Consider the following 27,019-nt stretch of genomic DNA (forward strand, 5'->3'; position numbering starts at 1 on the left):
GCGCCTTAAAAAAGGTGTAAGTTATTATTATTAAAAGTTTTTAATTCAGGTTCTCTACTATTGAAGCACAATCTATTAAATATAATAGTGCGTACACACAATTTGAGAATCAATATGATCACATTTACTTTGATTTATAAACATATCATTCATCTTGGACCCATCATGACATTTTAGATGTATTTACATAAGTCAACCACAAGGTGTCTCTGTTCACTAACGGTATTGTGTCCAAAGAAGTTTGACAAAGACAAAAGAAAGTCAGAAATTAAATATATTTTAAGTAATTTAAATGCTAGTTTTATGTTAGTTTGAGTCTTTGAAGACAAGTAAGTGTCAATTTTCAGATGTTTTCAGTAAAGTAAAGTGTGAACATGATTCCTAACCCCCTTATTCCCCCCTCTCTCCATCCATTTTCCATCATTTCACTCCAAATCCAGAAATATCCAACCTGCAAAAAGTTTCCCTGCATCGAGAGTCTGATATAATATCTTTGAGAACAGAGGGAATCTGCACAAAAGACCTGTAATTTATTACCCAATCCACCCAAAGCACCACAGAATCCATGCCGTCTCAGTGGAGTAAATTGTGAAATCGCTGACTCAGGAGACAAATTATAAATTAAATGACTATAAACCATAGGAGACAAACTACCTCAGTGCTCAGGTCTGAAAAAGCCATCATTCCATTTTGAAAACGATTTTAAGAATAACTTTATACTGACTGGAAAAGAAGGGATACATATTGCAGCAGTTCATCTTGCCAGGAAATATCGTCATCTTTACTTGACACTTTTATAAAAATGCAACCCAGGACAATGAGAAACAACTCCCCACTTCTAAAGCTCTGATATAAATAAAGGAGTAACTCACAGATCCAGCATTTTATATTAAAGAAGCAAAAAAAGATTTGCATTTGATCGTAGAAGAAAGATTATGCACAAAGCCACAGGTGGGATTACCACAGAACTTGATGGAAGGATGTGGGCAGGAAATAACACAATCAATTTTGGTGCAAATTCACATCAAGGTTTATATTTTCACATTCTTTAACATTGTAGGATTGGGCGCTTTTATCAAATTGTCTTTGATTTTTCTAAAAATAATTTATTGATCTTGATGAGGGGGACTGATATCAATGAATGTGTGTTATTTGGTGCAGAAGCAAATACAAATCTGGATCTAATGGATTTCAATGTGGTTTCATAAGGGGCCAGAAACCTGTAACTGTCACCAATGTGTGGCTGAGATAATGTGGATTCTTTAATATAGTTTTAGATCCGTGTCCAAATGAACATAACGGATGGTTTGCTCTCTGCTGAGCTTCATTCCAGTTTGAACATTAGCTTCATCTTAAAGTTCTTCAGAGGGAAACTAATTATCCAACTCCTCCTGCACTCTCTGATTCGTGCACCCTGGTGGAGCTGCAAGGTTGTGACTTCTTCTTTTTTTTTTTCCCTTTTGACACTTGTTAAAAAAAAACAACGCAACCCAAGTGACAGTGTGACAGTGATCCCCCTTAACGAAGGGGACTCGGGGTCTCGTGGATGACTGGCATCATGTGTGACTATGTGTGCAAGCTGTTCTCTCGCTGTGACTGGGGACGAGTAAATTAATTTCTTATTTGTTCCCTATTGCTGCCTCTCTCTGACACAAACACACACACACACACACACACACACACACACACACACACACACACACACACACACAGACACACACACGTGCACACACTCAGCAGTCTGATCAGCACCATGAAGCCTGCAGATCAAAGACTGAGAGAACACAAAAGAGCAGCAGGACATGAGCCAGGGAGCAAGGGTCTGTTTCCCAATGCACAACAACAACAAGAAGCAGGAGAAGAACACTGCAGCTCGGAAAATAGAGTACAACAAAAATAACACAACAATTGCACCATCTGCTGCAATGATGCAACAACGGCAGAGTGCAACAACGGCTAAAAGCTACTGGAAGTTTGTTAGCGTCAAACTGACGGCTGACAGTAACACCGACACTTAACAGCGATGTCTGACTTCTCCGGGAAAAAGCTCCAGCGTCAAACCAGTGAGAAAGCAAAACGGATGGTAACAATCGACGGGATGTTGGTGTGCTTAAGATTTAATTCTCCAAATAAGTAGTTCCTTTCATGATTTCATAGATTTCCTGTGAGGGTAAACTTTAATGCCCCATGTTGGGAGCAGTGGTGTGAGGATCATTGGACAGACTGACAGGCTGGCAACACTTTGTCTGAGCGTGCATATCTCTGTGTACCTGTGTTGCCAAATCCATGATGGACTACAGAGCTGGAAAGCATTCACCGAGCGAGACACAGGCAAACAGACCTGGTGCCGTTCTGTCTGTGCGCCCCTCTCACTCAGAGAGGCTGCAAATAAACTGAGCATTAGGGTTGCAAAATTCCGGTAATATTCAAATGGAAACTTTCCATTTAACCGGAATAAACTGGGATAAACTGGAAATGGGTAATTTTTACTAACTGTATTTACCTTGTCATAAACAGACATAAATATAAACATTTTGTTGTGTCATAGGCTGATTTGAGCCCTGAGGAAACTTTGGGCACTTGACTATATGCTTCTGCATCTTTGTGTCATTCTTAACATAGGTCTTTGCTCAGTATTTGCAGATGTACACAGCCTTTCCTTCTACATTGGATGGGGTGAAATGTCTCCACACATGAGATAGTGCACGTGGCATTGTTCTGTAGAATAAGATGAGAAAAAAGTTTGTAAAAAAACACTTATGCAATGCCAAGATATAAATAGTTAGCCAAACAATTGGAATCGTCTGTACAAATTATTTTACAATTGATGGATAAATTAATGGAAATAGGCTAGATGAACAGATGAACAATCCTCAATCAGCATGCTAATATATTTTCCCCAGTAATATCATTGAGGCCTCAGTAGCCCTGCTGTAGTGTGCAGGATGCTGGGAATTATCTGTGCATGTGATGGAAGAATGAACAGTAAAGGGTTGAAACTCAACATGCAGTGTGTGCTGCATTCCATACATCTTTAAAATAGAGTTTTGAATGATGTTTTTATTGCTCAGCGTTTAATTTGCGTAGTTTTTGTTTTTTTCAAAATTCCCGAGCTTAACTTCCCATGGAAAGTTTCCGGAAACTTACCGGAAAGTTTCCGCCCCTTTGCAACCCTACTGAGCATACAGTCCATCACGTGCACAGGTGGACGCACACACACACACACAAAGACTATCAGTCAAGCAGATGTACACACACACCTGTCCATCAGTCCCTATGGTGCCTCCGCAGTCGGTGAGCAGCTCGGACATGTGGTAGTAGCTGGTGAACTCCCAGAGACACGCCTCCAGGTTGAGGTTCCTGTAGAAGCGCAGCGTGCTGTTCCCGCGCAGGGCGCCGCTGAACTGGTAGGGCGCCGTGTCGCCCATGCTCTCGGGGCTGCCCGTGGAGGCCGTGATGAAGCCGTGGCCGGTGGTGACCTCGCTGTGGTCCAGCAGGTTGGAGCAGCGGTGGTTTCCCACGCGGGTTCCGTCCGGGCTGAGAGTCAGGTCAAAGTTCATGAGCGGCCGAGTGGAGATGACCGGGAGCATGCCTGCGAGACAGAGAGAGGGGGGGTGATATGAAAAATGATTATTTCAGAAACTTGGATAGGGAAGAGATAGTTGATCGGAGGGGGAGACGTGGAGATTGGAATGAAAAACAAAAAGCCGGGGAGCAAGGAGGAGGGGAACCTGGTGGAGGAGACAAGGCAGAAGCAAACTGATTAAAAATCAAGAAGGGAATGTGAAGTGCTGGAGGCTTCCCACGCCGAGGGTTCCACAAAACCAGGGACATCTATATTCTGGCTGTCACGCTCCTGAGGATCCCCAGACGTGAACATTACACACACACTACATCACACTCCCTCCGTGGTACGAGTCCCGCCTCCAGCGCCCACCTACCATCGATGTGAGGCATGGTAACCGTCACTCTGATGAGGTTGGGGTGCTGCGGGTCGTCGGTGCCCGTGTAGCGCAGCTTGGCGGAGAAGGGCTCGGCGCCAACCGTCCCCATCTTACGTGGTTGACACATTCCTTTAGTTTGACAGAGGACACGAGGAGACAAGGTCAGACTGAGCAGCTGTGATTAGAGCTGATACATCCATGTGTGGTTATTTGACTTATCACAGAAGATCACACAGTAGAAAAAAAAATACATTTCTCATAACCTGCCTGATCCATTACATGAGTCAGGTAGCAATTTCCATTTTTCTAAGAATACCTTGCTACCACCCAGAGAGAGAGAGAGAGAGAGAGAGAGAGAGAGAGAGAGAGAGAGAGAGAGAGAGAGAGAGAGTTGCTTTCAGGTTTTGTGGGTGGAGGGAGCGGAGCATAAGTAATAGCATAGCAACGGCCGCATTTGAGAAGTCTGAGAGCTGCGACCCCCCCAACCCCCTCCCCTCAAAGCTCTTAGCTTGTAGGAACATTATGGTTTATTGCAGGCAAAGCAAATGGTGTCTCTGCCTCTTCTACCATGTATTCATCCCCCTATAGTTCCATAAACGGTCACATTTACTGTGAGTACAGTACTGAAATATTTTGCTTTCTAGTCCAATAGAATCCATTTATTTGACAGATATATTCTGAAGAACAAGATTTTACATCCACATGATGATCTTTTACAATATGGGAAATTGCTGAAATCGAAGCTTCAATATTAGTTTGAATGAGCGGGTGCGAGCTAATGTGAGAACTGACGGAGAGTCTCAGCTTCAAGCGAGTTGAAGAGTGAAGCTGAACTGGAGCTCAGTTAAAAAGACATTTTAGAAGTTATTAAAAACCAGAGTAATGACGATAGATACTCAAGTTGTTCTAATACTTGCTGTATGTACTTAAATCAAGTCACATTTTTGATTGTGGCTATTTTGCTTTTAATGGGGTATTTTTTCATTGAGGATATGAACTTGCCTCCACCTTAATTCAGACAAACCACCGTTAAAATCTTCATTTAAAAATATATATTTCTTTTATATCATCTGTATTTTCAGGACTCTTCGTTCACTTGTGTTATCTCTGAACATTCACGACGCTACGAGAACAAAACCCTCCGTTGATTGACTCCAAATCACTTTTTAATTCCTTCTCTAGACAAATGGAAACACCGAGCAAATGCTTCCTGCACCGTCCTCACCTTCCTCCTGGCTGACAGCGACGATGGGGCTGCTGAGCTCCAAACCTTCGTCCCCATTGGAGTTCACAGCCCTGGCAGCGCACTGGACCCGGGAGCCGGCCTGGAAGTAGACCGAGTCCAGCGTGATCCTCTTGGAGGAGGTGAAGAAAGTGTCAAAGTCCACCTCCCTCATGGGGCTGGTGACGCCGTCCGGGCCGGCCGGGGCGCTGATGAGCCAGCGGTAGCGGGTCAAGGTGTTGTTGATGTGCTCGCTGACGCAGATCGAGCCCGTCTTGTCGTAGTCCGGGTACTTGGTGTTGCACGCCTGGACAGCGGAGAAGGAACGTGCCGGAGGAAAAAGAGGAAAGAGAGGAGGCGAATACAAATGAGTGACTGTTGCCATGGAGATTGTGATGTTTAAGTGAGTTGTGTTTGTGTGTTTGACTTCCTGTTGACACGGTTCCTAATTGTGCAGCACTCAACACTTAGATTTTGATAAGAGGACTTTGCTTTGTCTTTGTGGAAAAACCTCCTACACATCTGAGCCCAACACACACACACACACACACACACACAGCCTTCACCTGAGGGACAAATTACTTAACACATCAGTGTCTCCCTGAGCCTGTGTTCAAGAGTGGAAGTGATCTCCTGAGAGTAAAAGCCCGGACGCCGTGGCCTACTAAACGGTGTAATGTGACTTTTAAGGCCCGACTGGCAAACAGTGGAAGGACACTTTAACTTTGACTCAAGAAAAGCTGAAGTACTGAGGGTTAATAATGTGCTCCCCCTTGCTCCCAGAGGATGAGGGTCCTGATGAGGTCCTGCAGGTTGGAGCCAATTCCAGCTGACATTGAGTGGGGGGGGTAAACCTTGCACAGGTCGCCAGCGTATCACATGGCTGACATATAGACTCTCGCATTCAGATCTAAAGGTTATTAAGAGTCTCCAGGTAACCTAACCCCAATATGCATGTCTTTGTACTTTGGGAGGAGAACCAGGAGAACATGCAAACTCCACACAGGCAGACCCTGGTCCAACCTGAGGTCAAATCTCCATCTTTTTATAGACTGTATGAAGATGGACAACACGACAGCTCTCCAAAAGTCAAGTCAAATCATCTCGACGGGTCTCTGGTGGTAAGTTGTATGAATATAATGTATAAAAATAAGAATGGTTCCTGTCGTTTTGGGATGATGTTATCACACACAGGGTACAACAGACATCTGTCATCCATAGGGTTGCAAAGGGGCGGAAAGTTTCCCATAAATTTCCGGAAACTTTCCGGAAACATTCCATGGGAAGTTAAGCTCGGGAATTTGGGGAATTTTGAAAAAAAAATAAATAAATAAGCAAATTAAACGCTGAGCAATAAAAATATCATTCAAAACTCAATTTTAAAGATATTTGGAATGCAGCACACGCTGCACGTTGAAGTTCAACCCTGTGCATTCTTCCATCACATGCACAGATAACTCCCAGCATCCTTCACTCTACAGCAGGGCTATTGAGGCCTGCTGTAGTGTGCAGGACTAGTCAGGTAAGTTTCAATGATATTACTGTGGAAAATATACTAGCATGCTTATTGAGGATTGTTCATCTGTTCATCTATAGCCTATTTCCATTCATTTATCCATCAATTGTAAAATATGTTTACAGACGATTCCAATTGTTTGGCTAACTATTTATATCTCTGGCATTGCATTAGTGTTTTTTTACAAACTTTTTTCTCATCTTATTCTACAGAACAATGCCACGTGCACTCTCTCATGTGTGGAGACATTTCACCCCATCCAATGTAGAAGGAAAGGCTGTGTACATTTGAAAATACTGTGCAAAGACCTATGTTAAGAATGACACAAAGATGCAGAAGCATATAGTCAAGTGCCCAAAGTTTCATCAGGGCTCAAATCAGCCAGTGACAAAACAAAATGTTTATATTTATGTCTGTATATGACAAGGTAAATACAGCTAGTATAAATTACCCACAACATTTCCAGTTGATTCCCGTTAATTCCCGTATATTCCCGTTTATTCCTGTTAATTCCCGTATATTCCCGTTAATTCCCATTAATTCCCATGGAAAGTTTCCAACTTTGAAAAATCCCGGAATTTTGCAACCCTATGTGTCATCCATCTTTACATTCAGTCTATGTTTCAAATCAAGAAGCATCGTGCTGTGAGACAGTGCTCCGCCATCCGCCCTAATTCAAGATGCCATCAGAGCCGCTCGTGCTCCTGAACATTGTTCTGTCAGCCTGACTCACTGTCACACAGACGACAGGGTAGCCGGCTGGTGGGCGGAGGTTGTCTGGTGTCCTGGCGACGTGGTCGTAATGGAGGAGCGACACCACATGAGGCAAGGAGGGGAAGGTGACGTCAGCCATGCTGTTGGTCTCCTCGATGTACACGATGACTTTAGTAACCTGAACAAGAGAAGAAGGGAGATTTGATGAGAACTAACGGATACAGACATCAGGAATAACGTTCAAGATTTACAATCCTTCAGTCGTGGTTGATTCATGGTTTCTCTTTTTCCCTCTTTGCCTCTTTTCTCCTGCTTTCTGTTCTTCTTTCCTTGTGCGATCTATTATTCATTGTGCAATGTTTCCATGACTCTTTCAGCTACAACTACAGTAAGTGCTGTTGTTGTCTGGGCTGAGGTAAACTTGTAAAAAGAGATTCCCTGATTTCAGTGGGACCGACCCGGATAAATGTGAGTCAGATAAAAAAAAAAAAAAATCAAAAAGCCACGGTTTTCTCTTCCTTTTTTTTTTCTTATCTCTTTCATTTTTCATCAAGCTGAAATTCCATCACTGTCGGTTTGGATTTGGTGTGACTGCTGCGTGATGGTTATTCATGAACACATCCTGACCTGAGTTTCAGCCACCATGTTCTCATCAGGCTTCAGGTGGAGAGTGAAGGCTTCTCTCATCTCTCTGATGCCGTCGAACAGAACCTCCACCTCCACCACATGCTCCTTGTCCCCCTGTCGGAACTCAATGTCTGGACACACAAAGACACACAGAGATAGTGTGAATATGATTAGGTGTATATACAACACACTGCAAACCAAAAACAGACACTTGTTGAGATGATAATAACGTCAGATTCCACCAAAAGTTTTGCTTTCTAGAAAAAGTATTCACAGATTAGACTAATTTATATTTCATTGCCTCAGAGTAATATATTTCTTTGCAGGTTTCTAGGGGGCCAAAGGTGGTCCGCCTCCTTACGATATAAGTAATAGAGCTTTGCATCAGAAATGTGCTGCACTGGAGAAACATTCTGCAAAAATGAGATATTCAAAGCTGAATGATTCAAAACTGCAGGGAGATTTGCAGTGTTTGAGCAGCGGGTAGTCAGGTATGATTTGAATAGACGGAATGTATTCACATAAATATTTCAGGCCTTGATTAAGCCAAGAAAGGTTCAGTGCACTAAAAGCTGAGCCGGAGAGAGGAAGGTTTCACTCTGCTGACAGAGCATGAAGAATACGGAATAAATCAATCAAAGAATTAGATGACCCTCCACTGGACTAGTCCCCCCGTAAGGATGAAATTAAAAATCAGTAACCCCTGCCCAAATAAATCGCTATGACCAATTTCATTAGTTCAATATTCCTGTGGGGAGCCTTGTTTCACACAAGTCAAAATGTCTCATAGAAAGAATGAAGAGTGAAGAGTGAAGAGGGAGGAGGAGGAGGAGGAGGAGGAGGAGGAGGAGGAGGAGGAGGAGGAGGAGGAGGAGGAGGAGGAGGAGGAAAATAAGATGAAGAAGACAAACAAAGAGTAGAAGAAGATGAAGAAAAGGAAGAAGAAGAGGAATAAAGAAAAGAAAGAGTAGAGGAGGAATAAAGTTGAGAAGATGAAGGAGGAGGATGAGAAGAATAAGAAGCTGAACAAGAGGAAGATGGAGAAGAAGATTAAGGAGGAGGAGGAGGAAGAAGAAGATTAAGAATATGACATAGAGGAGGCAAAAGATCAAGTAGATGAAGGAGGAGGATGAGGAGAAGAGGAACATTAAGAAGGAGGAGAAAAAGTAGACATAGAAGAAGGAGAAGTAGAGGAGGAAGAGGATGAGGGAGGGGGATGAGGAGAAGAAGAAGAAGTAGGAGAAGAATATTAGGAGGGAGGAGGAAGAAGATTGAGAAGAAGACAAAAAGGGGGAAGAAGATGAAGAAGGAGGATGAGAAGAATAAGAAGCTGAACAAGAGGAAGATGGAGAAGAAGATTAAGGAGGAAGAAGAAGACTAAGAATATGACGAAGAGGAGGCAAAAGATCAAGTAGATGAAGGAGGAGGATAAGGAGAAGAGGAACATTAAGAAGGAGGAGAAAAAGGAGAAGGAAAAAATAATTAGGAGAAGGAAAAGAAGACATAGAAGAAGGAGAAGTAGAGGAGGAAGAAGATGAGGGAGGGAGATGAGGAGAAGAAGAAGAAGTAGGAGAAGAATATTAGGGGGGAGGAGGAAGAAGATTGAGCAGATGACAAAGAAGAAGAAGGATGAGGAGAAATGGAGATGGAGAAGGAGGAGAAGAAGAAGAGGGAGGGGAGATCATGACCATATTTCCTGCCTGGCGGAGGAATACATTCACAATTCCATAGTTCTTGATAACATCACACTGTGTCTGTAAACATACGTGGCTGGTGTCAGTCTAACCTTGAGACACGGGGAAGTAGTCCTCTCCGGAGACGGCCGACCCGTCCTTGGTGTGAACCCGGACCACCGACACCTTGGACGTGTCCCCCACTCGGACCACAGGGATCCTCACGGTCGCCACGGTGCCGGCCTCTTTCGGTTCACTAACACTGAACTTGGTTTCCAAGAAGCGGATGATGGGTTCTACGGCACAAAGAGAAAGACACAGATTTAACAGAAAGACAACAAAGTGTTTGGTTATGGATGTAAACTTTTCTTCATCTCACTTACTGTCAGCTGTGTCCTGGATCTTCACCAGGGTCTCTTTCAGGACTCCCACTGACGCACCGAACTGGGAGTTGCTCTTCGGGTTTCCTAAGACCAGCCGCAGCTCCTCTCCTTCTTCATACACCGTGTCGTCAACCAGTGACAGAACGCAGAGCTTCTCCACTTCGCCTGCAGAGCACAGCAAGAGCGTGGTGACGGAACACGTCAGGAAATTTCAGGTGAAAGAAAAGATAGCGGGAATTCTACAATGATTTCTTTTCTTTCTTTAGCATCTCATGTCTTATTTACATAATTCTATCCTGTTTTGCTTCCCTTTGGAAGCTGTTAAATATATTTAGCAGCAAAACACAAAACTGAAAGTGACAGCACAGCAGGAAAGATGTTGAACATTGGAACTGGATTTTGGCAAAAGTTGTGTGATAAAAAAAACCTGTAATTCCTGGATGAGCTGTTTATTTAATTAAAAAGGCGTCAACACTGAGGAGAAGACAGTTTGGTAAAAGAAGGGGTGAACTGTTTGGTGGAATTGTGAGATCAATGAAGTACCTGGTAAGAAAGTGATGATGGATGTGTCCGTGTTGGGCCGTTCATCAAAGTCGGAGGCGACCTGCGCGGAGCCCTGACGGGTGTAGCAGCGGACGGTGGATCTGTGTGTGATGTCACCGCTGCGGTAAACCGTCACCGAGATCTGGCCGTCGCTCTCCTCTCCAGTGTACACCGGCTCGCGGAACTGGACCTTCGGCACTGTCAGCAAACAGGATGGTTCAATCATCACATGTGCACACATACAGTGATCATGATCAAAGAGCAAATCCAGTGACAAAGCTTCAACAAGCTTATTTCTCTCTGCATTTAAATTGCTAATAAATTTTGTGAAACCATTAAAAAAAGTACAAAGTAATTGTTAAAGGGGACATATTATGAAAATTCCACTTTTGTAGTGCTTCTACACGTTAATTTGGGTATCTGGCATGTCTACCGTCCCAAAAACTCTGAAAAAAAAAATACTCCCGCGATTTGTTGTGGTTCCTCTATCTCTCAAACAGGTCAATCTGAGGAGGGCTGTTTTAGACAGGGTAAAAAGGGTGCTGTTTTAAATGATCCTTGTGATATTTTGACCAAAATATGTTTCAGACAATTCATTAAGACCCCAATGAACCATATCAACTCTGGTAAAATGGGCACAATTTGTCTCCTTTAAGTTGTGTTCAGTAAAGTAAATTGTGTAAATAAGTGATAAAAAAGTTCCCATGACAAACTTAAAAACAAAGTTGCTAAGACATTAGTACTCTTTGAGACTTTCATTTCATTTTTTCCAACACTTGGAGAAGTTCATTCTGCAAAAACAAAAATGCATTTTATACACATGGTAAATATTTCATGCAAAATATGATCAAACTTATAGAATATTGGAAAACAAGAATCTACAGTCACGCCAGGGGCTCTGTGAGAATTTACTTTAGGCCAAATGTTTGCATCAGTTAAAATGCTCAGCAACTTAATTTATTAATGTTAACATGCTAATATTTGCTAATAAGCACTAAATAAAACAGTAAAGCCATAGCTCAGGGGGACCATAAAACCTTGAAATGGAAATTCTTAAATAACCTAGGTAAAAAGTCAAAGATCTCCACAGTGAGTGTAATCCTGAGGGGAAAACATATATCTGCACTTGTGAAAATATAAACTCACAGTCAGACACAGAGTCGTTGATGAAGACTTTGGCCGTCCCGGGTTCTCCCAGAATGCCGTTCACTGGCATCCGTAAAACCAGCTCGAAGCTCTCGGTCCCCTCCAGCTCCGGCTGTCCCAGGTCGTCCAGGATGGAGACCCTGAAGGTCTGCATGCTGACGCCCGGGGCAAAGTCCAGGTTCCGGCTGATGCCCACGTAGTCAATGCCGGCTAGTGGAAGGTCAGGGGGGGGCGAGAGGGAAAGGTCAGACAAAATTACAACGATAAGAAGCTGAGTTGATGCAGAAAGATTGTTATTTGTAGATGTAGATATGAGCTTACCCTCCGCAGAGACAGGCTCGGCCTTGCGAGAGCGGACCGTGACTGTGCCGGACTTGGACAGGTCGGTTCCCGTCCTCCACACTTTGACCTCCACGTACCCGTCACTCTCATCCACATGATACTGTGACTCTCCAAAGTAAAACACTGGAGCTGGGGTGCAAAGAAAAAGCAAAAAGGAAATAATAAAACAAGGAGTATATCAGTGTGAGCCAATCGCCAAAAAGGGGTTATGTTTTCAACCTGTTTGATTGCAATTAAGATAATGGAGAAACTACAGGAAGGATTACCACACAACTTGGTGTAAGGTTGTGCTATAGAAGAGCCTATGACATATTGCATGGATCCAGATCATCAGGGAGTCTTTTAACATTCTATAACATTGCAAATTTTGTTTTTCAACATTTTCACCAAATCCCCAGGATATAAATAATGGATCTTGATGAAAAAAGTCATTAAGGGAACTATTATCTTTAACTGTGTGTAATTTGGTGAAGCTTAATTCAATTTAAGCAGACTGCTCCTCTGACTGCTGACTTCTAGTTTGCTTATAATATTGTGTAATTCACACTTTTGGTTCATATTTAGCTGTTTCTTATCATGTCACTGTTTTTCGTTGATCATTCATTTCACTGTGGTTGAAATCCTGCCTTGAACTTACAGTCTGTTTTCAATGCAAAATACTTTAATACATATTTGAATAGAGGAGAAACATGGTTCTGTTAGTTCTAACATTGCCTTGAAACTGAATGTCGATGCCCTTCAACGTTTATACGATCCAACCTTTGTGGCTGAGTTCCCTGCTGCTGTGTGATTTCACTCCTTGTTCAGTCGTAGTGTTACTTGTCTTCTTCTTCTTCTTCATGCACCTGCTGCATCATTAGACCTCGGCAGCCACACGCACTCTAACATTATGTATTTGTAAAACTAGCGGCCGGCACCGGGGTCAAACAGCGACAGCCCATTAGTCTGAATTAAACTGTAAGGGTGGGGTGACCTTTGACCTTCCTTGGCCCCTCATCTGACCTCAGTCTTAGCGTTCCTCTGACAGAAACCACTAAGTATTTAACGTCAGCTCTGAAAAAACAAGGCTCACGTGTGTGTGTGTGTGTGTGTGTGTGTGTGTCTGTGTGTGTGTGTGTGTCTCATTTCCCTGAGCGTGGCATCGTGAGATAGTGCGACGGAGAGAACGCGTCCCTCTCCACTGCTCAAAGGCTCGTTTGAACTGCCATTGTTTCCTGAGGCAGCAAAGGAGAGAGGCAGTCCAATGAGTATTTGACAGCTTCATCTCTTGCAACCCCCCCCCCCCCTCCCTCTGTCACGTCTAAAAAAAAATGACAGAATAAAAGTTCTTCTGTCTCCATTTTAAGAATCCGCTCTCTCTCTCTCTCTCTTGCTCGGCTCCTCTCTTATATTCTGGCATATAATCCAAAAATAGCGAGAGCGCATTATCGTTTTTTTTTGTGTCACGATCAAACACTCGGAGTCCAGATTGAGTTTTTTTTCCTCCGAATATTACTTTACTGATGTATGAACTTTCATATTTTATTAAACTGGGCCAGATAACAAAAGCTAAGCACAGTGTACATAATGAGGGGGAATTACTGCAGTTACATTGTGACTCTGACGATATCCAGCGATATCCACATCAATCATCTGAAGACTTCTCTCCTCCGTGCACCTGTGTTTCTCTTCCTCCTACACAGGCGGCTTCACCTCACAGATGAAGCGCCGTGTGTCATGCAAATAGATTATTTTTTTATGTATTTATTTACACAGCTGCAGAGTTAAATGGTGAAATTACAGATTGTGTAGGCGGGTTGAAAACATCTGACCAAATACACGGGTAAATACTGAGGGGGCTAGTGAAGGAGGGTTTATCACAGCATGGCTCAGCGGTGATACCGGATTCATGTTGTTTTTCAGTAAAACGTTATATTTGATCTAATCTGCCGCACAGGAAACTTCTGCTCGGGCGCTGACACACGTCTGTTTTCACACGTGTCCCGACCGGGCGCACGAGGAAAACATTCCTGACACCCTGAGAGGGAGCTGAGCGACGACTGATGAGCGAGAGCTGCATCCTCTCTGCCGCCTCCGGGGGGCCACGCTTTGCTTTCTCACTCTGAAGTGTGTGTGAGGGCTAGGGGGGGGGGGAGGTGCAAAGCCAAATTGTGACATCCGTGTGTCACTGCACCTTTAAACACAGTTTACGGAGCATTCTCAGCTGCGCTCCGGTGAAGGGCCCTGGGTTTTTTTGAAGGAGCTGACAAATGAGATCTTACAAGTTTGCACGTAAATATCACCCCCCCGAGGAGGAGGGGCTTTTCTTTCAGTTAAATACTTCTCACTGTCGATTGCATGTGAGGGATCATGCAATGATGAAGAGGAAAGTTTTGCAACATGCATCATGTTTAAATTCATGTTTTCAGACTGTAGGAGCCAAATTAACCTTTATGTTATCTTTCTTTATTAGCCATGCATGTGTGTGTGTGTTTGTGTGTGTGTGTGTGTGTGTGTGTGTGTGTGTGTGTGTGTGTGTGTGTGTGTGTGTATGAGTGACACTGTGTCTGCAGGTGTTTTTACCCCACCTAAAGGACACCTGAACTGAACCTGAGAGGCGGAGGGTGGAGCCAAGGGGGAAAGGAGCCAGCCACGAGAGCATCTGGGTGTGGCTGAGCAAGGCAACACTTTTTTGACCATGTTTTGTGACGTTCGATGTGCTCTACGAGAGACTCTTTAGTTTAATGTATTTTAGTTTGTTTCAAGCTAATTGTAAACCATCTTTTCTACAATAAATGGTCAAAGGGACCAACTGGACAAACCTCTACTCCTCATCTTTTATAGACGCGTCAGGATCAAACCGAGCTCAGCCAACAGTAGTAGTAAGGTAGAAATTGCTGCTACAATTTAGTCAAAAAAGTGCCTTGGATGGATCTACTTGGAAAAAAGCAACATTGGATGGAACTGGATACTGCAACAAAGGAAGTTTGAATTCAGGTGCATGTACCACTCTGAATTGGTAGATGGCCAAGATTGAATCCAAGTGAATCCACAGCAATCGGCGTGTTTTCTAATATTTGCTTTTAATTGTTCACCTTTTTCAGGCTCAGGCATGATTCTTCCTTCTGCTTTTAAATTTTAAATTCAGTTTTATGTTGCAAAACTAAGCGAATTGTCACAATTAGCTCCTTGTATGGCGAAAGATGGAACATATGCCCATCTATCAATTCATCCATGTGGCAAATTGCTGTTAACATTGGGAAAGATACGAGGTGCCACGCTGGGCAGGTCAGCAGCCAATCACAGGGCCGACATACGGAGATAAAACCCTCCACACTCACATCTACAAACATGTCCTGAGTCTCCAGTTAACCTAACCTCAATCTGCATGTCTTTGGACTGTGGGAGGAAGCGGGAGAGAAAACCCACGCTGACAAGAACCTTCTCGCTGTGAGGTGACGGTGCTAACCACCACGTATGTAAAGTAGAAACATTTGTAATTCAAATTACGTGTATCTTTTTTAATGAATGGAACGTGTTGCCTTGCAATGGGGGCGGCTGCGGCTCCGGAGGTATCGAGGGTCATCCGCAAAATGGAAGGTTGTAGGATCGATCCCCAGCTCCTCTAGTCCACGTCAAAGTCTCCCTCGGCAGAAACTGAACCACGCATGGCCCCCTGATGATGGATGTATCATCAACGTGTGCGTGTGTGTTAGAGAAGTGCTATTTAAAGAAGTGCTGTGAACTGTGGTGTAAAGCACTTAGAGGGATCGTTACGTCCAGAGAAGCCTGGATAACATGCAGTCAATTCCTCTTATGAAGACAACAAGTGAAACACAATCTCTCTATTTCTAAGTCTGCTGCAATTAGGGTTGCAAAGGGGCGGAAAGTTTCCGGTAAATTTCCGGAAACTTTCCACGGAATATTAAGCTCGGGAATTTTGGGAATTTTGAAAAAAAAAAACTATGCAAATTAAACGCTGAGCAATAAAAACATCATTCAAAACTCTATGTTAAAGATGTATGGAATGCAGCACACGCTGCACGTTGAGTTTCAACCCTCCGTTGTGCATTCTTCCATCACATGCACAGATAACTCCCAGCATCCTTCACTCTACAGCAGGGCTATTGAGGCCTGCTGTAGTGTGCAGGACTAGTCAGGTAAGTTTCCATGATATTACTGGGGAAAATATATTAGCATGCTGATTGAGGATTGTTCATCTGTTCATCTAGCCTATTTCCATTCATTTATCCATCAATTGATATTTCACCCCATCCAGTGTAGAAGGAAAGGCTGTGTACATTTGCAAATACTGTGCAAAGACTTATGTTAAGAATGACACAAAGATGCAGAAGCATATAGTCAAGTGCCCAAAGTTTCCTCAGGGCTCAAATCAGCCTATGACACAACAAAATGTTTATATTTATGTCTGTATATGACAAGGTAAATACAGTTAGTATAAATTACCCACAACATTTCCAGTTTATTCCGGTTAATTCCGGTTAATTCCCGATATTTTTGCAACCCTAGCTGCAATTTATCTCCTAATAGTGGAAAATAATTATTTACAGCGAGGGCACGACGTGAAGAATAGTTTCTTTAAGGGTGCGGACAACAGCAAGGCCGCCCTAGAATTGAAATGGAGGACTGGGTCGCTGAGAAGTACTCCGAGCTAATCTACAATTCCACAAACTCAGCTGTGGCCGTATATGCACCCGGGCGAGCGAGCCCCAGTGCCCTCTCTCCTTGGCAGGGTACAAGGAGATGACAACACTCACTTTGAGTCAGGGAGCTCAGCCATGCGCAGCGCGGCACGCAGGCAGACAGGTACTGTAGAGTTTAATCTGATAAAGTACTAAATCTAGCAGACACCCCTGGGCCCTTTTCTATTTTTTTTTCTCCGCTTAAGTGAGAGAAGGACTGTATATGTGAGAAGAGGGAGCGAGCGGTGGTGGCGGAGGAGTAGATGGAAGCGGAGCAGCAGACTGAACTTGACTTTGACCTGGGGGAAGGAAAAATAGGACTCGAGCAACTTCTGGCAGTCACACTCCGAGCTGCTCAAGTGCTTTTCTCCCCTGTTACCTTTGATGCCCGGGTCTGAGATGCAGCGTTCACACAGGCTGCCCAGACAGAAGCAAAATGAGCACACACATGCACAGCAGACACATGCAGACACGTATACAAGTAAACACCCCCCCCCCTTGGGGAGCTGGGGATGAACTGAAGTGAGGGAGGCTGCAGCGTGAGTGGCTGGGTGCAGGTAGTAGAGCACTGCCAGACGCTGCTTCATCCTTTGGGAGGCTAAAAATGACACATCATCTCTCACTGGAGTTTGGCTTTCACAAACACATTTCCATGTCTTTGAACTCAGCACCGTGAGTCTTCTGACAATTTACTAACAATCAGAGAGTGTGTCACGCTTTCTTGTTAACTAGTCCCAAGATGCCTCCACAAACACACACAGACGCACACACACACGCAAATATTCAATTTGGCACAGTTGTTTGTGTCCTTAAATAAGAATTCCGTTGTAAGTCCATTGTTTCATTTATCAACCTGACAGTAAAATGACAGCTCTGCACTGACACGTTTCTTTATGTTACAATCATATTCTGCTGATATGAAAAGAGCTACTGAGGAGGAAGTGAGAGCGTCTACAAAAGGAAATAACTGTCATCAACAAAAACATGTTTTAGGCTGAGGAGATATGCAATATTCTGGTGTGCTGTATATTTAGAGCGTTATTTCCACCCTGAAAAAGAACCTGTGAGGTCGAAAACATAGCCTGTACATAAAGATGGACGACTCATCTCCACTTCCTCCCACTATAGAAAAACAAATCCAAAATATCCCAGACACGAATGCTGCCATCTTCAACAGATGATGACATTCAGAGCCAGTCTCTGCTGTCAATCCTGAAGTCTCATCTTGTTTTCATAGCATCGAGTGACTAATTAAAACCAAACTCATCAGAGAAATCTCTTGCAGATACGTCAGTGTGATGAGAACAACCTGAAATAACAGAAAGCATCTTTGAGAAATGTATTTTCACATTTATTTGGACTTTTTAGGCCGATCTCCCGTCCAGTAACATGGAGAAGAGTGGCTGAAATACACTTTCTTTTATTTCCTCTGTAGTTATTCAAAGCTAAATGTAGAAACTCATTTGCAGCTGTAAAACATGACGAATAGGTCGGTGTCGAGAGAACACTCGATTACAAAGAATTAAAAAACATAATTAAATTTGTATCTGAAAAGCTTCTTAGCTGATGCATGATCCTCAGAACTCAAGGTAAAACACTGGTAAGAACTGGGGGGGCTTCAAGTGTTGCTTGGTTTTCACTAACAGAAAAACAAGGGCGGTCTTTGCACTCGTCATTTGTCTTGATAGATGATCAATAGAGGCGCTCGCAGACCTTTACAAAGACAGCCGCAGTCTACAAGGACAGGAACAAACTTTTCTTCACTCTCTCCGTATGGCTCTTTGTTAAATTGCTGGTATTTGACCTAAATTTATTGCACTGCAGCTCCTCTCATCCTTCATCTCCAGGAAAGAAAGTATGAATTTTAGTGCAACAATCTATAGCGTGGCATTTAACAAAAAACCTTGAGCCGGGACATTCAATCTCTCCAAGTCTATAAAGTAAATCAATGCAGAATAGTGAGATGGTGGAGAGGCGCCTGTAGATTGGAACAGGTATTTCCCAGCAGGCTTGTCTGTCCCCAGATAAATCTCCTCCACGTATCTCCGCCTTTCGGAAGATGTATACCTTGATATACCTTGTCCGTACATATGATGAAACCAGACCGGGGACATGTGTGTGATAATACCGTCCCTCCGGAGCCCTGTGTGGGTAAAAACTGTCTGAACAAAAATGTAGAACCACCATCACTGGCAATATGGAAGAAGGAGATGATGACTTGTCTTGGACTGGAGAGATTGACATACATTGTTAAAGGTAAACAGGAGGAGTTTGTTTGTATTTGGGAATCATTTATGTCATTTTTGACCAATGAAACAGATAACACTGACTGAACAACAGGTTGTGAAATGATCCTGCCTTTTTTTTCTTATTTTTATTTTTATTTATTTTATTTTTTACTCCATTAGTTTGATGTCTGTTGTCATTGTCCATTTTATTTATTTATTTTTTCTATGTCTGTGTGAATGAGTGGCTGTTCGAGGGGATGTAAATGAAAATGTTTGTAAATTCTGCATAAAGTTTGATATGCACTTGAAACTTCAATAAAAAATATTGTTAAAAAAAAACAAAAACTGTCTGAACGACTGCGGGTGTTATTCCATCGGTCTCCAGCGAGCGCAGCTAGGGTTTCTGTCAGGCTGTTCTCTTATCCTACATGGCTCAACACCCGCTAGGTTTGTAAACAGGCTTCATTAAGAGATGCTCGGTGATATCAAGGCTCTGGTGACAATTCAAAACACCAGAGCTTCGAACCCTGTGAAATTCACACCCACAAACTGTTTTCACACACGCCTCTGAAACCTGCATATATGCATGTGTTATTTAACCTTACAGCAACACGCACACGTGCACACATTAGGCAGATATGAAATTAAAATCCTCTCAACCTCTCTTTGGAGATGAGATGTGTTTTTTTTGCAAAGTTCACTACGCCCTCTCATCCGTGTGATTTGGGTACAGCACGTTCAGGGGGAGAAAAAAGAGTTTAAACAGAGTTGGATTTGAAAGTTTTCTCTGTAGAGTTATTCTGGCTTTCACAAAAAGATCAGTGGAGATAGAAACTGGTGGGAAGTAAGAAACTGAGACATCACAGAGGCAAAGGATCTCACATCATGTTACCTCTGCCAAGGAGGTTATGTTTTTTATCTGTGTTTGTTTGGTTTATTGGTCTGATAGTTAGCAGCATTCCACAGAAACTAAAGGGCACATTACCATTAAACTCAGTGGGAGAACAGGACATGGGCTAAGAGTATACCAGTATATTTTGATCATTGTTCCAGGATTTTTTCTTAACCATTTGTTGACGAATGTCGCGAATTTGCCTTAAACCCTTTTCCGGTCTTTTTACCGATGCCCCACCAATGCCTGATGATGCAAATACTACACGTACCATGAAGGTATTGGAAGTACTTTCTAGTGGTCGGAGTTGAAAATACATACTAGCCCCTTGGTACTGTGCAGCAAAGTTATTTTGAGATATTAAGCAGTATTTGAAATACCGTGTTGATGGAACAGCAATGGTTGTACAGAAACATATGTTGTTCTTTACAATTTCAAGCAAAAGCAGCATCAATAAAATAATCTACATACCAGAGACTGTAAATTTGTTAAATTACGGTTATGCCCCATTATGCCTAATGTCGCTAATTTGCCTCATACCTACATTTTATATCGATGGTATATGCTATATTGAAATTAACAATCTCCACTTAATTTAGCATCTGTATGACAGCCAAAAACACAAATGATTTTTTTTTTTTTTTTTATATTATTGGAAATTAATCAGGCAATAAGGGTTTAACTTTAAATTAATTGATCTTGAAAAAAGACAGATATCTATGAGTGTGTGCACTGACGTACTTTCTTATTTGGGAAAATAGTGTCTGAGAAATGGGGAAAACAAAGATGTCAGCAGATGTTTTTCACGTTTAGTTCACACCAGTGAGACAAAAGGACCTACCGTCATCCATGTCCTCCAAGATGTTGACCCTGGAGGTGGGGTAGTGTTTTCCCAGTCGTCCCCCGACGGGCAGCGACAGCGTGACGTTGAAGCTCTCGTCTCCCTCGTACAGAGAGTCGTCGATGATCATCACGCGACACAGCTTCTCCCGCTCGCCCTTGTCGAAGCGCAGGATGCTGCCGTGCTCCTCCGGACGGGAGATGTAGTCTGAGTAGGACAGGACGGTGGTGGGGATGGTTCCCGAGGCAGATCCTTCAGAGACGAGAGGACAGGGGGGGGAGTGAGGACATTTCAAACATTCTAAACATTTAAGTTGTTGAAGATGCATCATTAGAACATAATGTATTTTTAAATGGCATCAGAAAACTGGAGCCCTCAGCACATATAATGTTTTTTTTAAACAGCATCTCTTATTTTGGGAATACTGAGCGATCTGCTTCAGGCACATATTTATCTATTATGGATTCACCGCATTTGAACTAGTAATTTTTAGATACATATTCAGACTCAGCTGACTTTGATGTAAAGAAAATAGTGAAAAAGAAGTGGTGGCAAAGTTTCAAAACTTCAAAACACATCAAGTAACAAACGTCTTCATGCTGCAGGTGGCTTGTCAGGCAATCAGCAATAACCTGCACGGCTCCCTTTCACTTTATTGAAATTCAGACTGTTAAAGTAGCCATAATGGCTGGTGAAGGTTGGACCTTTTAATTACAGTAAGTGCACCAGGTCAGTTTTAATATGAGAACACAAAAGGAACAGACCACCCCCGCATTTAAACCTTTTTTTGTCATTTAACAAAGGCACATTAATTATTCTAATCAGTGAATTAATTATCTCTGCACTTTTAGCTCCGTTTATTTCATGCATGAGGGCATGCGGGATAAAAATCTGTCACTTTTCACACATTGTCACCAGCCGCAAGTAAACAATTAAAAATAATTTGTATTGTTCCAAAGAGAGTTGAGCTGTGGTGGAGTTTAAATGGAAGCTGATCTGAAAAAAACCACAAAGAGGATTTTACAGCCGATTGAGACGCTGCCGAGCTCCTGCTGCTTCGTTTTATTTGTGAAATGTAAATGTGAGTTGAACTGCTTCTCTCCCGCTGCACTGCTGTGTTTCAAACACAATGCATCGTACACACTGGTTTATTAACATTAAACTATATCAATATGTACGGCAGCATTTAAAATGGACTCAGATAGACTCTTGAGCAGAAAGTTAAAGGGGAATTCTGGCATTTTTCAAGCATGGTAGATATTGTGTTTGCATTTGTTAGATTTGAACACGCAGGAATAAAAATGGGTGAAAGTATGATCACGTATTATATTATTATACATATAAGACTAACTTGGGGAAGACAGCTTTCTGTTATAAAGCACCCTACATTTGGAATGAGGTCCAAAAATCTTTGAGGTTGTGCTCATTTGTTTCATTGAGGGAGTTCTCGAGTCTGACTTCTCCTGCAGTGATTGTAACTGCTAGTTGACTTGGCCATAGTATTTTATACTGACGAATTGTTTTATACCTTGTATTACTGTATATATATATATATATATGCATATTTATTTCATTCTTATTTATTCAATGTATCAACTTTTTATTGTACCCTCGGCACCATTGTAAATGAGGGTCTTGTCCCTCAATGTGTTTTCCAAGGCTTAAATAAATATTCAATCAATTATATCATTTATTTAATATTATAAGATGCTAATTTCACATCTATACCTGAGATTCATATATGATGCACATGAGTACCTGTGGTCCGAAAAACGGGTGCATCAAGACTTTCAATAATAACAACCAACTCCATTTCATAAGTTCAAAGCCGGTAGACGGCGGTGGGACTGAGGATAAACGGGTTATACGAGGTGAGAGCCGGCCGGTCCGTACCCTGCTGTGTGAAGCAGACCACCATGAGCTCCTGGCTGATGTCTCCGCTGCGGTGCACCGGGATGAAAAGCTCCCCGACGTCCTCCTGCACCGAGTGGCTCTGCTCGGGGAAGAACACAGTCGACTCTGCGGAGGAGAAGGAGAAGAGAGAATAAGTGGTGGGGGGAGGAAATAAAAGGGTAATGATATGGATAACAATCTGCGAAAAAAATCCACAGTGCATTAGGCCACCGTGGACCGGCACCCGCTTTTGTTCTGGCTCTGCATTAGTGAGCCTCGGTTGCTATATTTTTTTTTTTTATTCAGACCCATTGAAGTGTTGATCCTGCAGCGTACTTATTCATATTCAAAAAGAACCCTCCATCAGTTTCCAGTTCGATGCAACCAGAGGTGCTCTTCAAAGAGACCCCTGCTGAAAGTGTCTCTTCCTGCCTGGTGTGTCGCAGGCGCTGAGCTCCTCCCACAGAGCGACCCAGCCGGGAGGTTCACGTATCGACAGCTCTCTCCACCGAGGGGTCAGCCCAGCCATCACTCTCTTATTCTCCTTCTCACTCTCCCCCCCCGCCTCTCTTCATCTCTGAGAGGAGGCTGTGATTGAGAGAGAGACTTAGAGCCAGTGAAAGCATCATCTATCAAAGCAGAGAGCTTACTGGCGTTATAGAAACAATAAATGTTGGAGCGTCTTTCCACGGACGCGCAGGGACCAATAAAAAATACAGCTCGGACCGACTCTCAGCTCATCACAGATCTTCTTGTGAGTGCACTCCCTTCCTGCTCTCCCTTAAAGCGAGAGAATAAATGAGTGAGTGAGTGAGAGATGGGAACTGAGAGACACTTGTGGCTTGGTTTGCGAAACCTAAACTTGCATTACAAAGGCCAGCGTGTGAGCATGAGAAGAGAAAACAGACGAGGACGTTTGACTCAACGCCCGGCGTAAAAAGCAGATCAACACCTGAGATGATTCTTTGAGATGAAGTCATCAACAAACACAATCTCACAAACCGCAGGGGGTCCAGCATTGCTCTTTTCTCTTGGTAACTCCCCAAATCGTCCTCTCTCTCTCTCCTCTCAGTCTTCTCCCATCGCTTCCATTTCTTCTTTCTGCCCGGGCCCACAATTTGTCCCTCCCTGGGGGGCTCGTAGCAGGGGATCAGGGTCTTACCTATTCCACACACACACTACATATGTGCGTGCACTCACAAGTCTGTGCAGCTGTATTTGTCGGGGGCGTTGCATTGAATATTATACGCTGTGGACGGCCTAACCTGAATTCTAACCTTAACCAGGACCTCAGAAATGATGTTTGGCCTCATAAGGCTTCAGTCTCCCTGAGGACGACTGGTCCCGACAAGGTGGGTGTTTATGTCACAAGTCCCAAAGTGCGGGAACATGCACACACACACACACACACACACACACACACACACACACACACACACACACACACACACACACACACACACACACACACACACACACACACACACACACACACACACACACACCAGATTCTTCCCCTCTCACCAACCTCCTCTCTTCGCAGCTCTTTTTACAGTTCACCTCACACTTCGTTCTTCTAGTGCCTCTAAGTCCATCCAAGATTTAAAAAGGCAAATTTCCAGCCAAGTGGGTCAAGTGCCCCTCTTGGATACAGTCACTTTAAAACATTAATGTGGAGAAAAAAAATACATCTTTTTTTTTGCAGAAGGTGTTAGAACAGTGGACGGCTTCACCTGATCCTGATCCTCTCTTGGCAAAAAGAAGGAAAAACAACTAGACAACAATCCAACAAATAGACTCTGTTTGGCTTTTCATTTCTACGCCGTCTCCATTATTGATCTTTTTATGAATAATCTAAGGATGCAGGGATCGTTTGTTTCCTGCTGTTGCCACGCTGGTTATTCCCATCAGCCAAATACCTCCAGTGTAACGTGAAGGTAAACAAACAAACCGATTACACCATGTAACCTAACACAGTTCAATGCAACAGCTCCACAAGATGCACTCGCTGGTTTTATGTGCACTACATTAGTCAACAGATTTCCCGTCCTAACTGAGACAAAGCTCCCATAATTACAGAAAAACCCGACTGCAGCTGGCCTTGTGGTTTCACACTAAAACATTACCACTGAGGGAGCAGTTGTTCATCATTTAGTGCGGTGACCTTGACGCAAAATGTGGTCGAGCAACAGCTCCACTGATATACGGTGTCCTTGCTGTGCAGAAAGTGAGAAAGATACCAGCGATTATGGCAAGAGGCTGCAGCAAACAGCCGAACAGCAGGCGACCACCTTCATCTTGACTCAGCATTGTGCATGAATTATATATGAAAGAAAGTCATAAAGTTTTGGAGGAGGAAAGCCAGGCTCTCACACCCTGTAATTACACAAAGTTTGTTATTGCCGCAGCACTTAAGAGTGGGTGTACCAGTGTACCCAGTGCAGATGGGTGGTGGAGAGCACGCGTTCTAAGAAAGAGAAAACAATGGAGAAGAAGAGCTCCGGGGCGTTCATGCAGATAAACAGAGAGAGCGTCCACGCAGCGAGAACAAATCCAGCTTGTTATGCTCCCTTTAATTTTGGTTAAAGCTTAGTGATCCGCTGTAGAGCTGATATTAGCCTCGCTGATATGTCCCCTAGGGGGGGGGGGTGGGGGGGGGGGGGGGATCTCACGGCTAACCAGGAGACCAGACAAAGCTCGTTCTCATCATTAGCGATCGAACGCCGGGATACAGCTAACGCCACGGGCACTGCCAGGGCTTCGCCGGCCCATTAGAGCACAGAGTGGCACATCTCTGTCACATTAAAACAATCTCTGGAGATGATAGAAAACAAACCACCCCCCCCCCCACCCAACCTACCCTCTGCACACAACATAATTAACCCACAGGGGAGGACGGATTGAAAAGGACGTGTGAGGGGAAGAGGAGGCGAGAGAGATCAAGACACAGCGAAAAGAGAGAGAGAAAGAGAGGGAACGAGAAGACAAATGAGTGTGACGAAAGCAGCTGTTGTGTGTCATTGTAATGGAACCAGTGGTTTTCTTTTCTGTTTACTGCTTGCACATCTTTAATTACCTAAAAGTTGCACAGAGTTGTCGCGCAACTCAATATTCTATTAATTCCAAAATGTTCAGGCAAAGACGAAAAAACAGAGGATGAAAGAGAGTGGGAAAGAAAAGACTTACTTTTTATGTGACTGTTTCTTTGAGAGTTTATAACCATTAGGGGCAAGGCAAGTTACTTTGAAAGGCTTAACTTGGCCTATCGATAACCTTTAACTTGTCCTGTCAATCATATTCAAATTATGCTGCTTTTTATTGGCTTTTCAGAAGCAAATCTTCTACTCAGTAAAAAGCAAAACACAACAAATCTCTGCCGGCTGTCATGTCAACATGATATTCCCCATGATTGCCTTCAGGGCAGATTTGACATGAAAGGAGATCTACAGAAGTCAATGTTAATATTGACAATTCTTCATTCTGTGTCTGCCAAGTTGACTGATGCCTCACACAGCAAAACAGCGATATATATGGAAAAGCGTTGTGTATTTTTTATGGCCGTGTAACAGGAATTCTTGAGTGGCAGCTGGGATCCTGTGCTGTGTTCATTATAGACGTCAGTCAGTGTTCTCACAGATGCTCCTGTTTGTTCAGGTGAGCAAAGCAAAGAAACAATTTGTTTATATTGTATTATCTTGTATTTTCAATCCTCCGTATTGTTCCCCCGTGGATCTTTCATTTGATTTTCATTTTTGAATAATGAAAGTGGAATAGGGACAAAATCTGAATAAAAACAAATATCGACATGCAGCTGCCAATCAACTGTCATATACAGAAAAGTTTGGGCATCCCTGTGATAGATTAATATTTCCAACCCCTAATATTCTGCATTTGTATCTATTTCACTCAGTTCCAATCCATTATCTATACCACTCATCCTTTGAGGGTCCCAGGGGGGCTGGAGTCCATCCCCCATTGGGCGAGAGGAGGGGCAGCGTACAAAGACAACAACCGTTCACAACCATACATATATGGTTCTGTTGCTTCTTAGACACCAGTGCAGCCATCTTACCCTTCTGAAACCTTTAATTTCTTGGTTTGGTCCATGTCCCATAAACTAGCATTGAGGAACGGTTAATGATCTATACTGTGACCAGCCACCAGGAGGCAATCAGGGAGATCTGGCTTCACTTTTCCGAGATCCGACAAGTTGTCCATCTTTATTTACAGTGTGTGATCGAATCCCAACACTTTGTGCTAACCACAATCTCACTATCTAGAAATGCTTTATTCCAGGAGGGGAAATCATTTGAGACCAAATGAGCACAAATAATTCACAACAACTAATCGCATCTCTTCTACTTAAATAAAAG

At 43.2% G+C, this 27,019-nt stretch overlaps 1 protein-coding gene across 2 annotated transcripts in view; it reads right to left on the reverse strand.

The window, feature by feature from the left end:
* LOC133019657 (FRAS1-related extracellular matrix protein 2-like) overlaps nt 1–27,019 on the reverse strand; it is a 64,464-nt gene that overhangs the window by 3,199 nt on the left and 34,246 nt on the right. For both annotated transcript variants that reach the window (XM_061086213.1, XM_061086212.1), the window contains exons 5-16: nt 22,647–22,772; nt 20,754–21,005; nt 12,090–12,239; nt 11,769–11,978; nt 10,623–10,820; nt 10,080–10,244; nt 9,810–9,992; nt 8,024–8,154; nt 7,416–7,574; nt 5,170–5,473; nt 3,942–4,073; nt 3,261–3,592 (exon numbers count right to left, since the gene is read on the reverse strand). In XM_061086213.1, the coding sequence (XP_060942196.1) occupies nt 3,261–3,592; nt 3,942–4,073; nt 5,170–5,473; nt 7,416–7,574; nt 8,024–8,154; nt 9,810–9,992; nt 10,080–10,244; nt 10,623–10,820; nt 11,769–11,978; nt 12,090–12,239; nt 20,754–21,005; nt 22,647–22,772 (2,342 nt within the window). The remainder of the gene's footprint in view (nt 1–3,260; nt 3,593–3,941; nt 4,074–5,169; nt 5,474–7,415; nt 7,575–8,023; nt 8,155–9,809; nt 9,993–10,079; nt 10,245–10,622; nt 10,821–11,768; nt 11,979–12,089; nt 12,240–20,753; nt 21,006–22,646; nt 22,773–27,019) is intronic.

This window comes from Limanda limanda, chromosome 14 (genome assembly GCF_963576545.1).
Source record: "Limanda limanda chromosome 14, fLimLim1.1, whole genome shotgun sequence".
In the NCBI taxonomy this organism is placed as follows: domain Eukaryota; kingdom Metazoa; phylum Chordata; class Actinopteri; order Pleuronectiformes; family Pleuronectidae; genus Limanda; species Limanda limanda.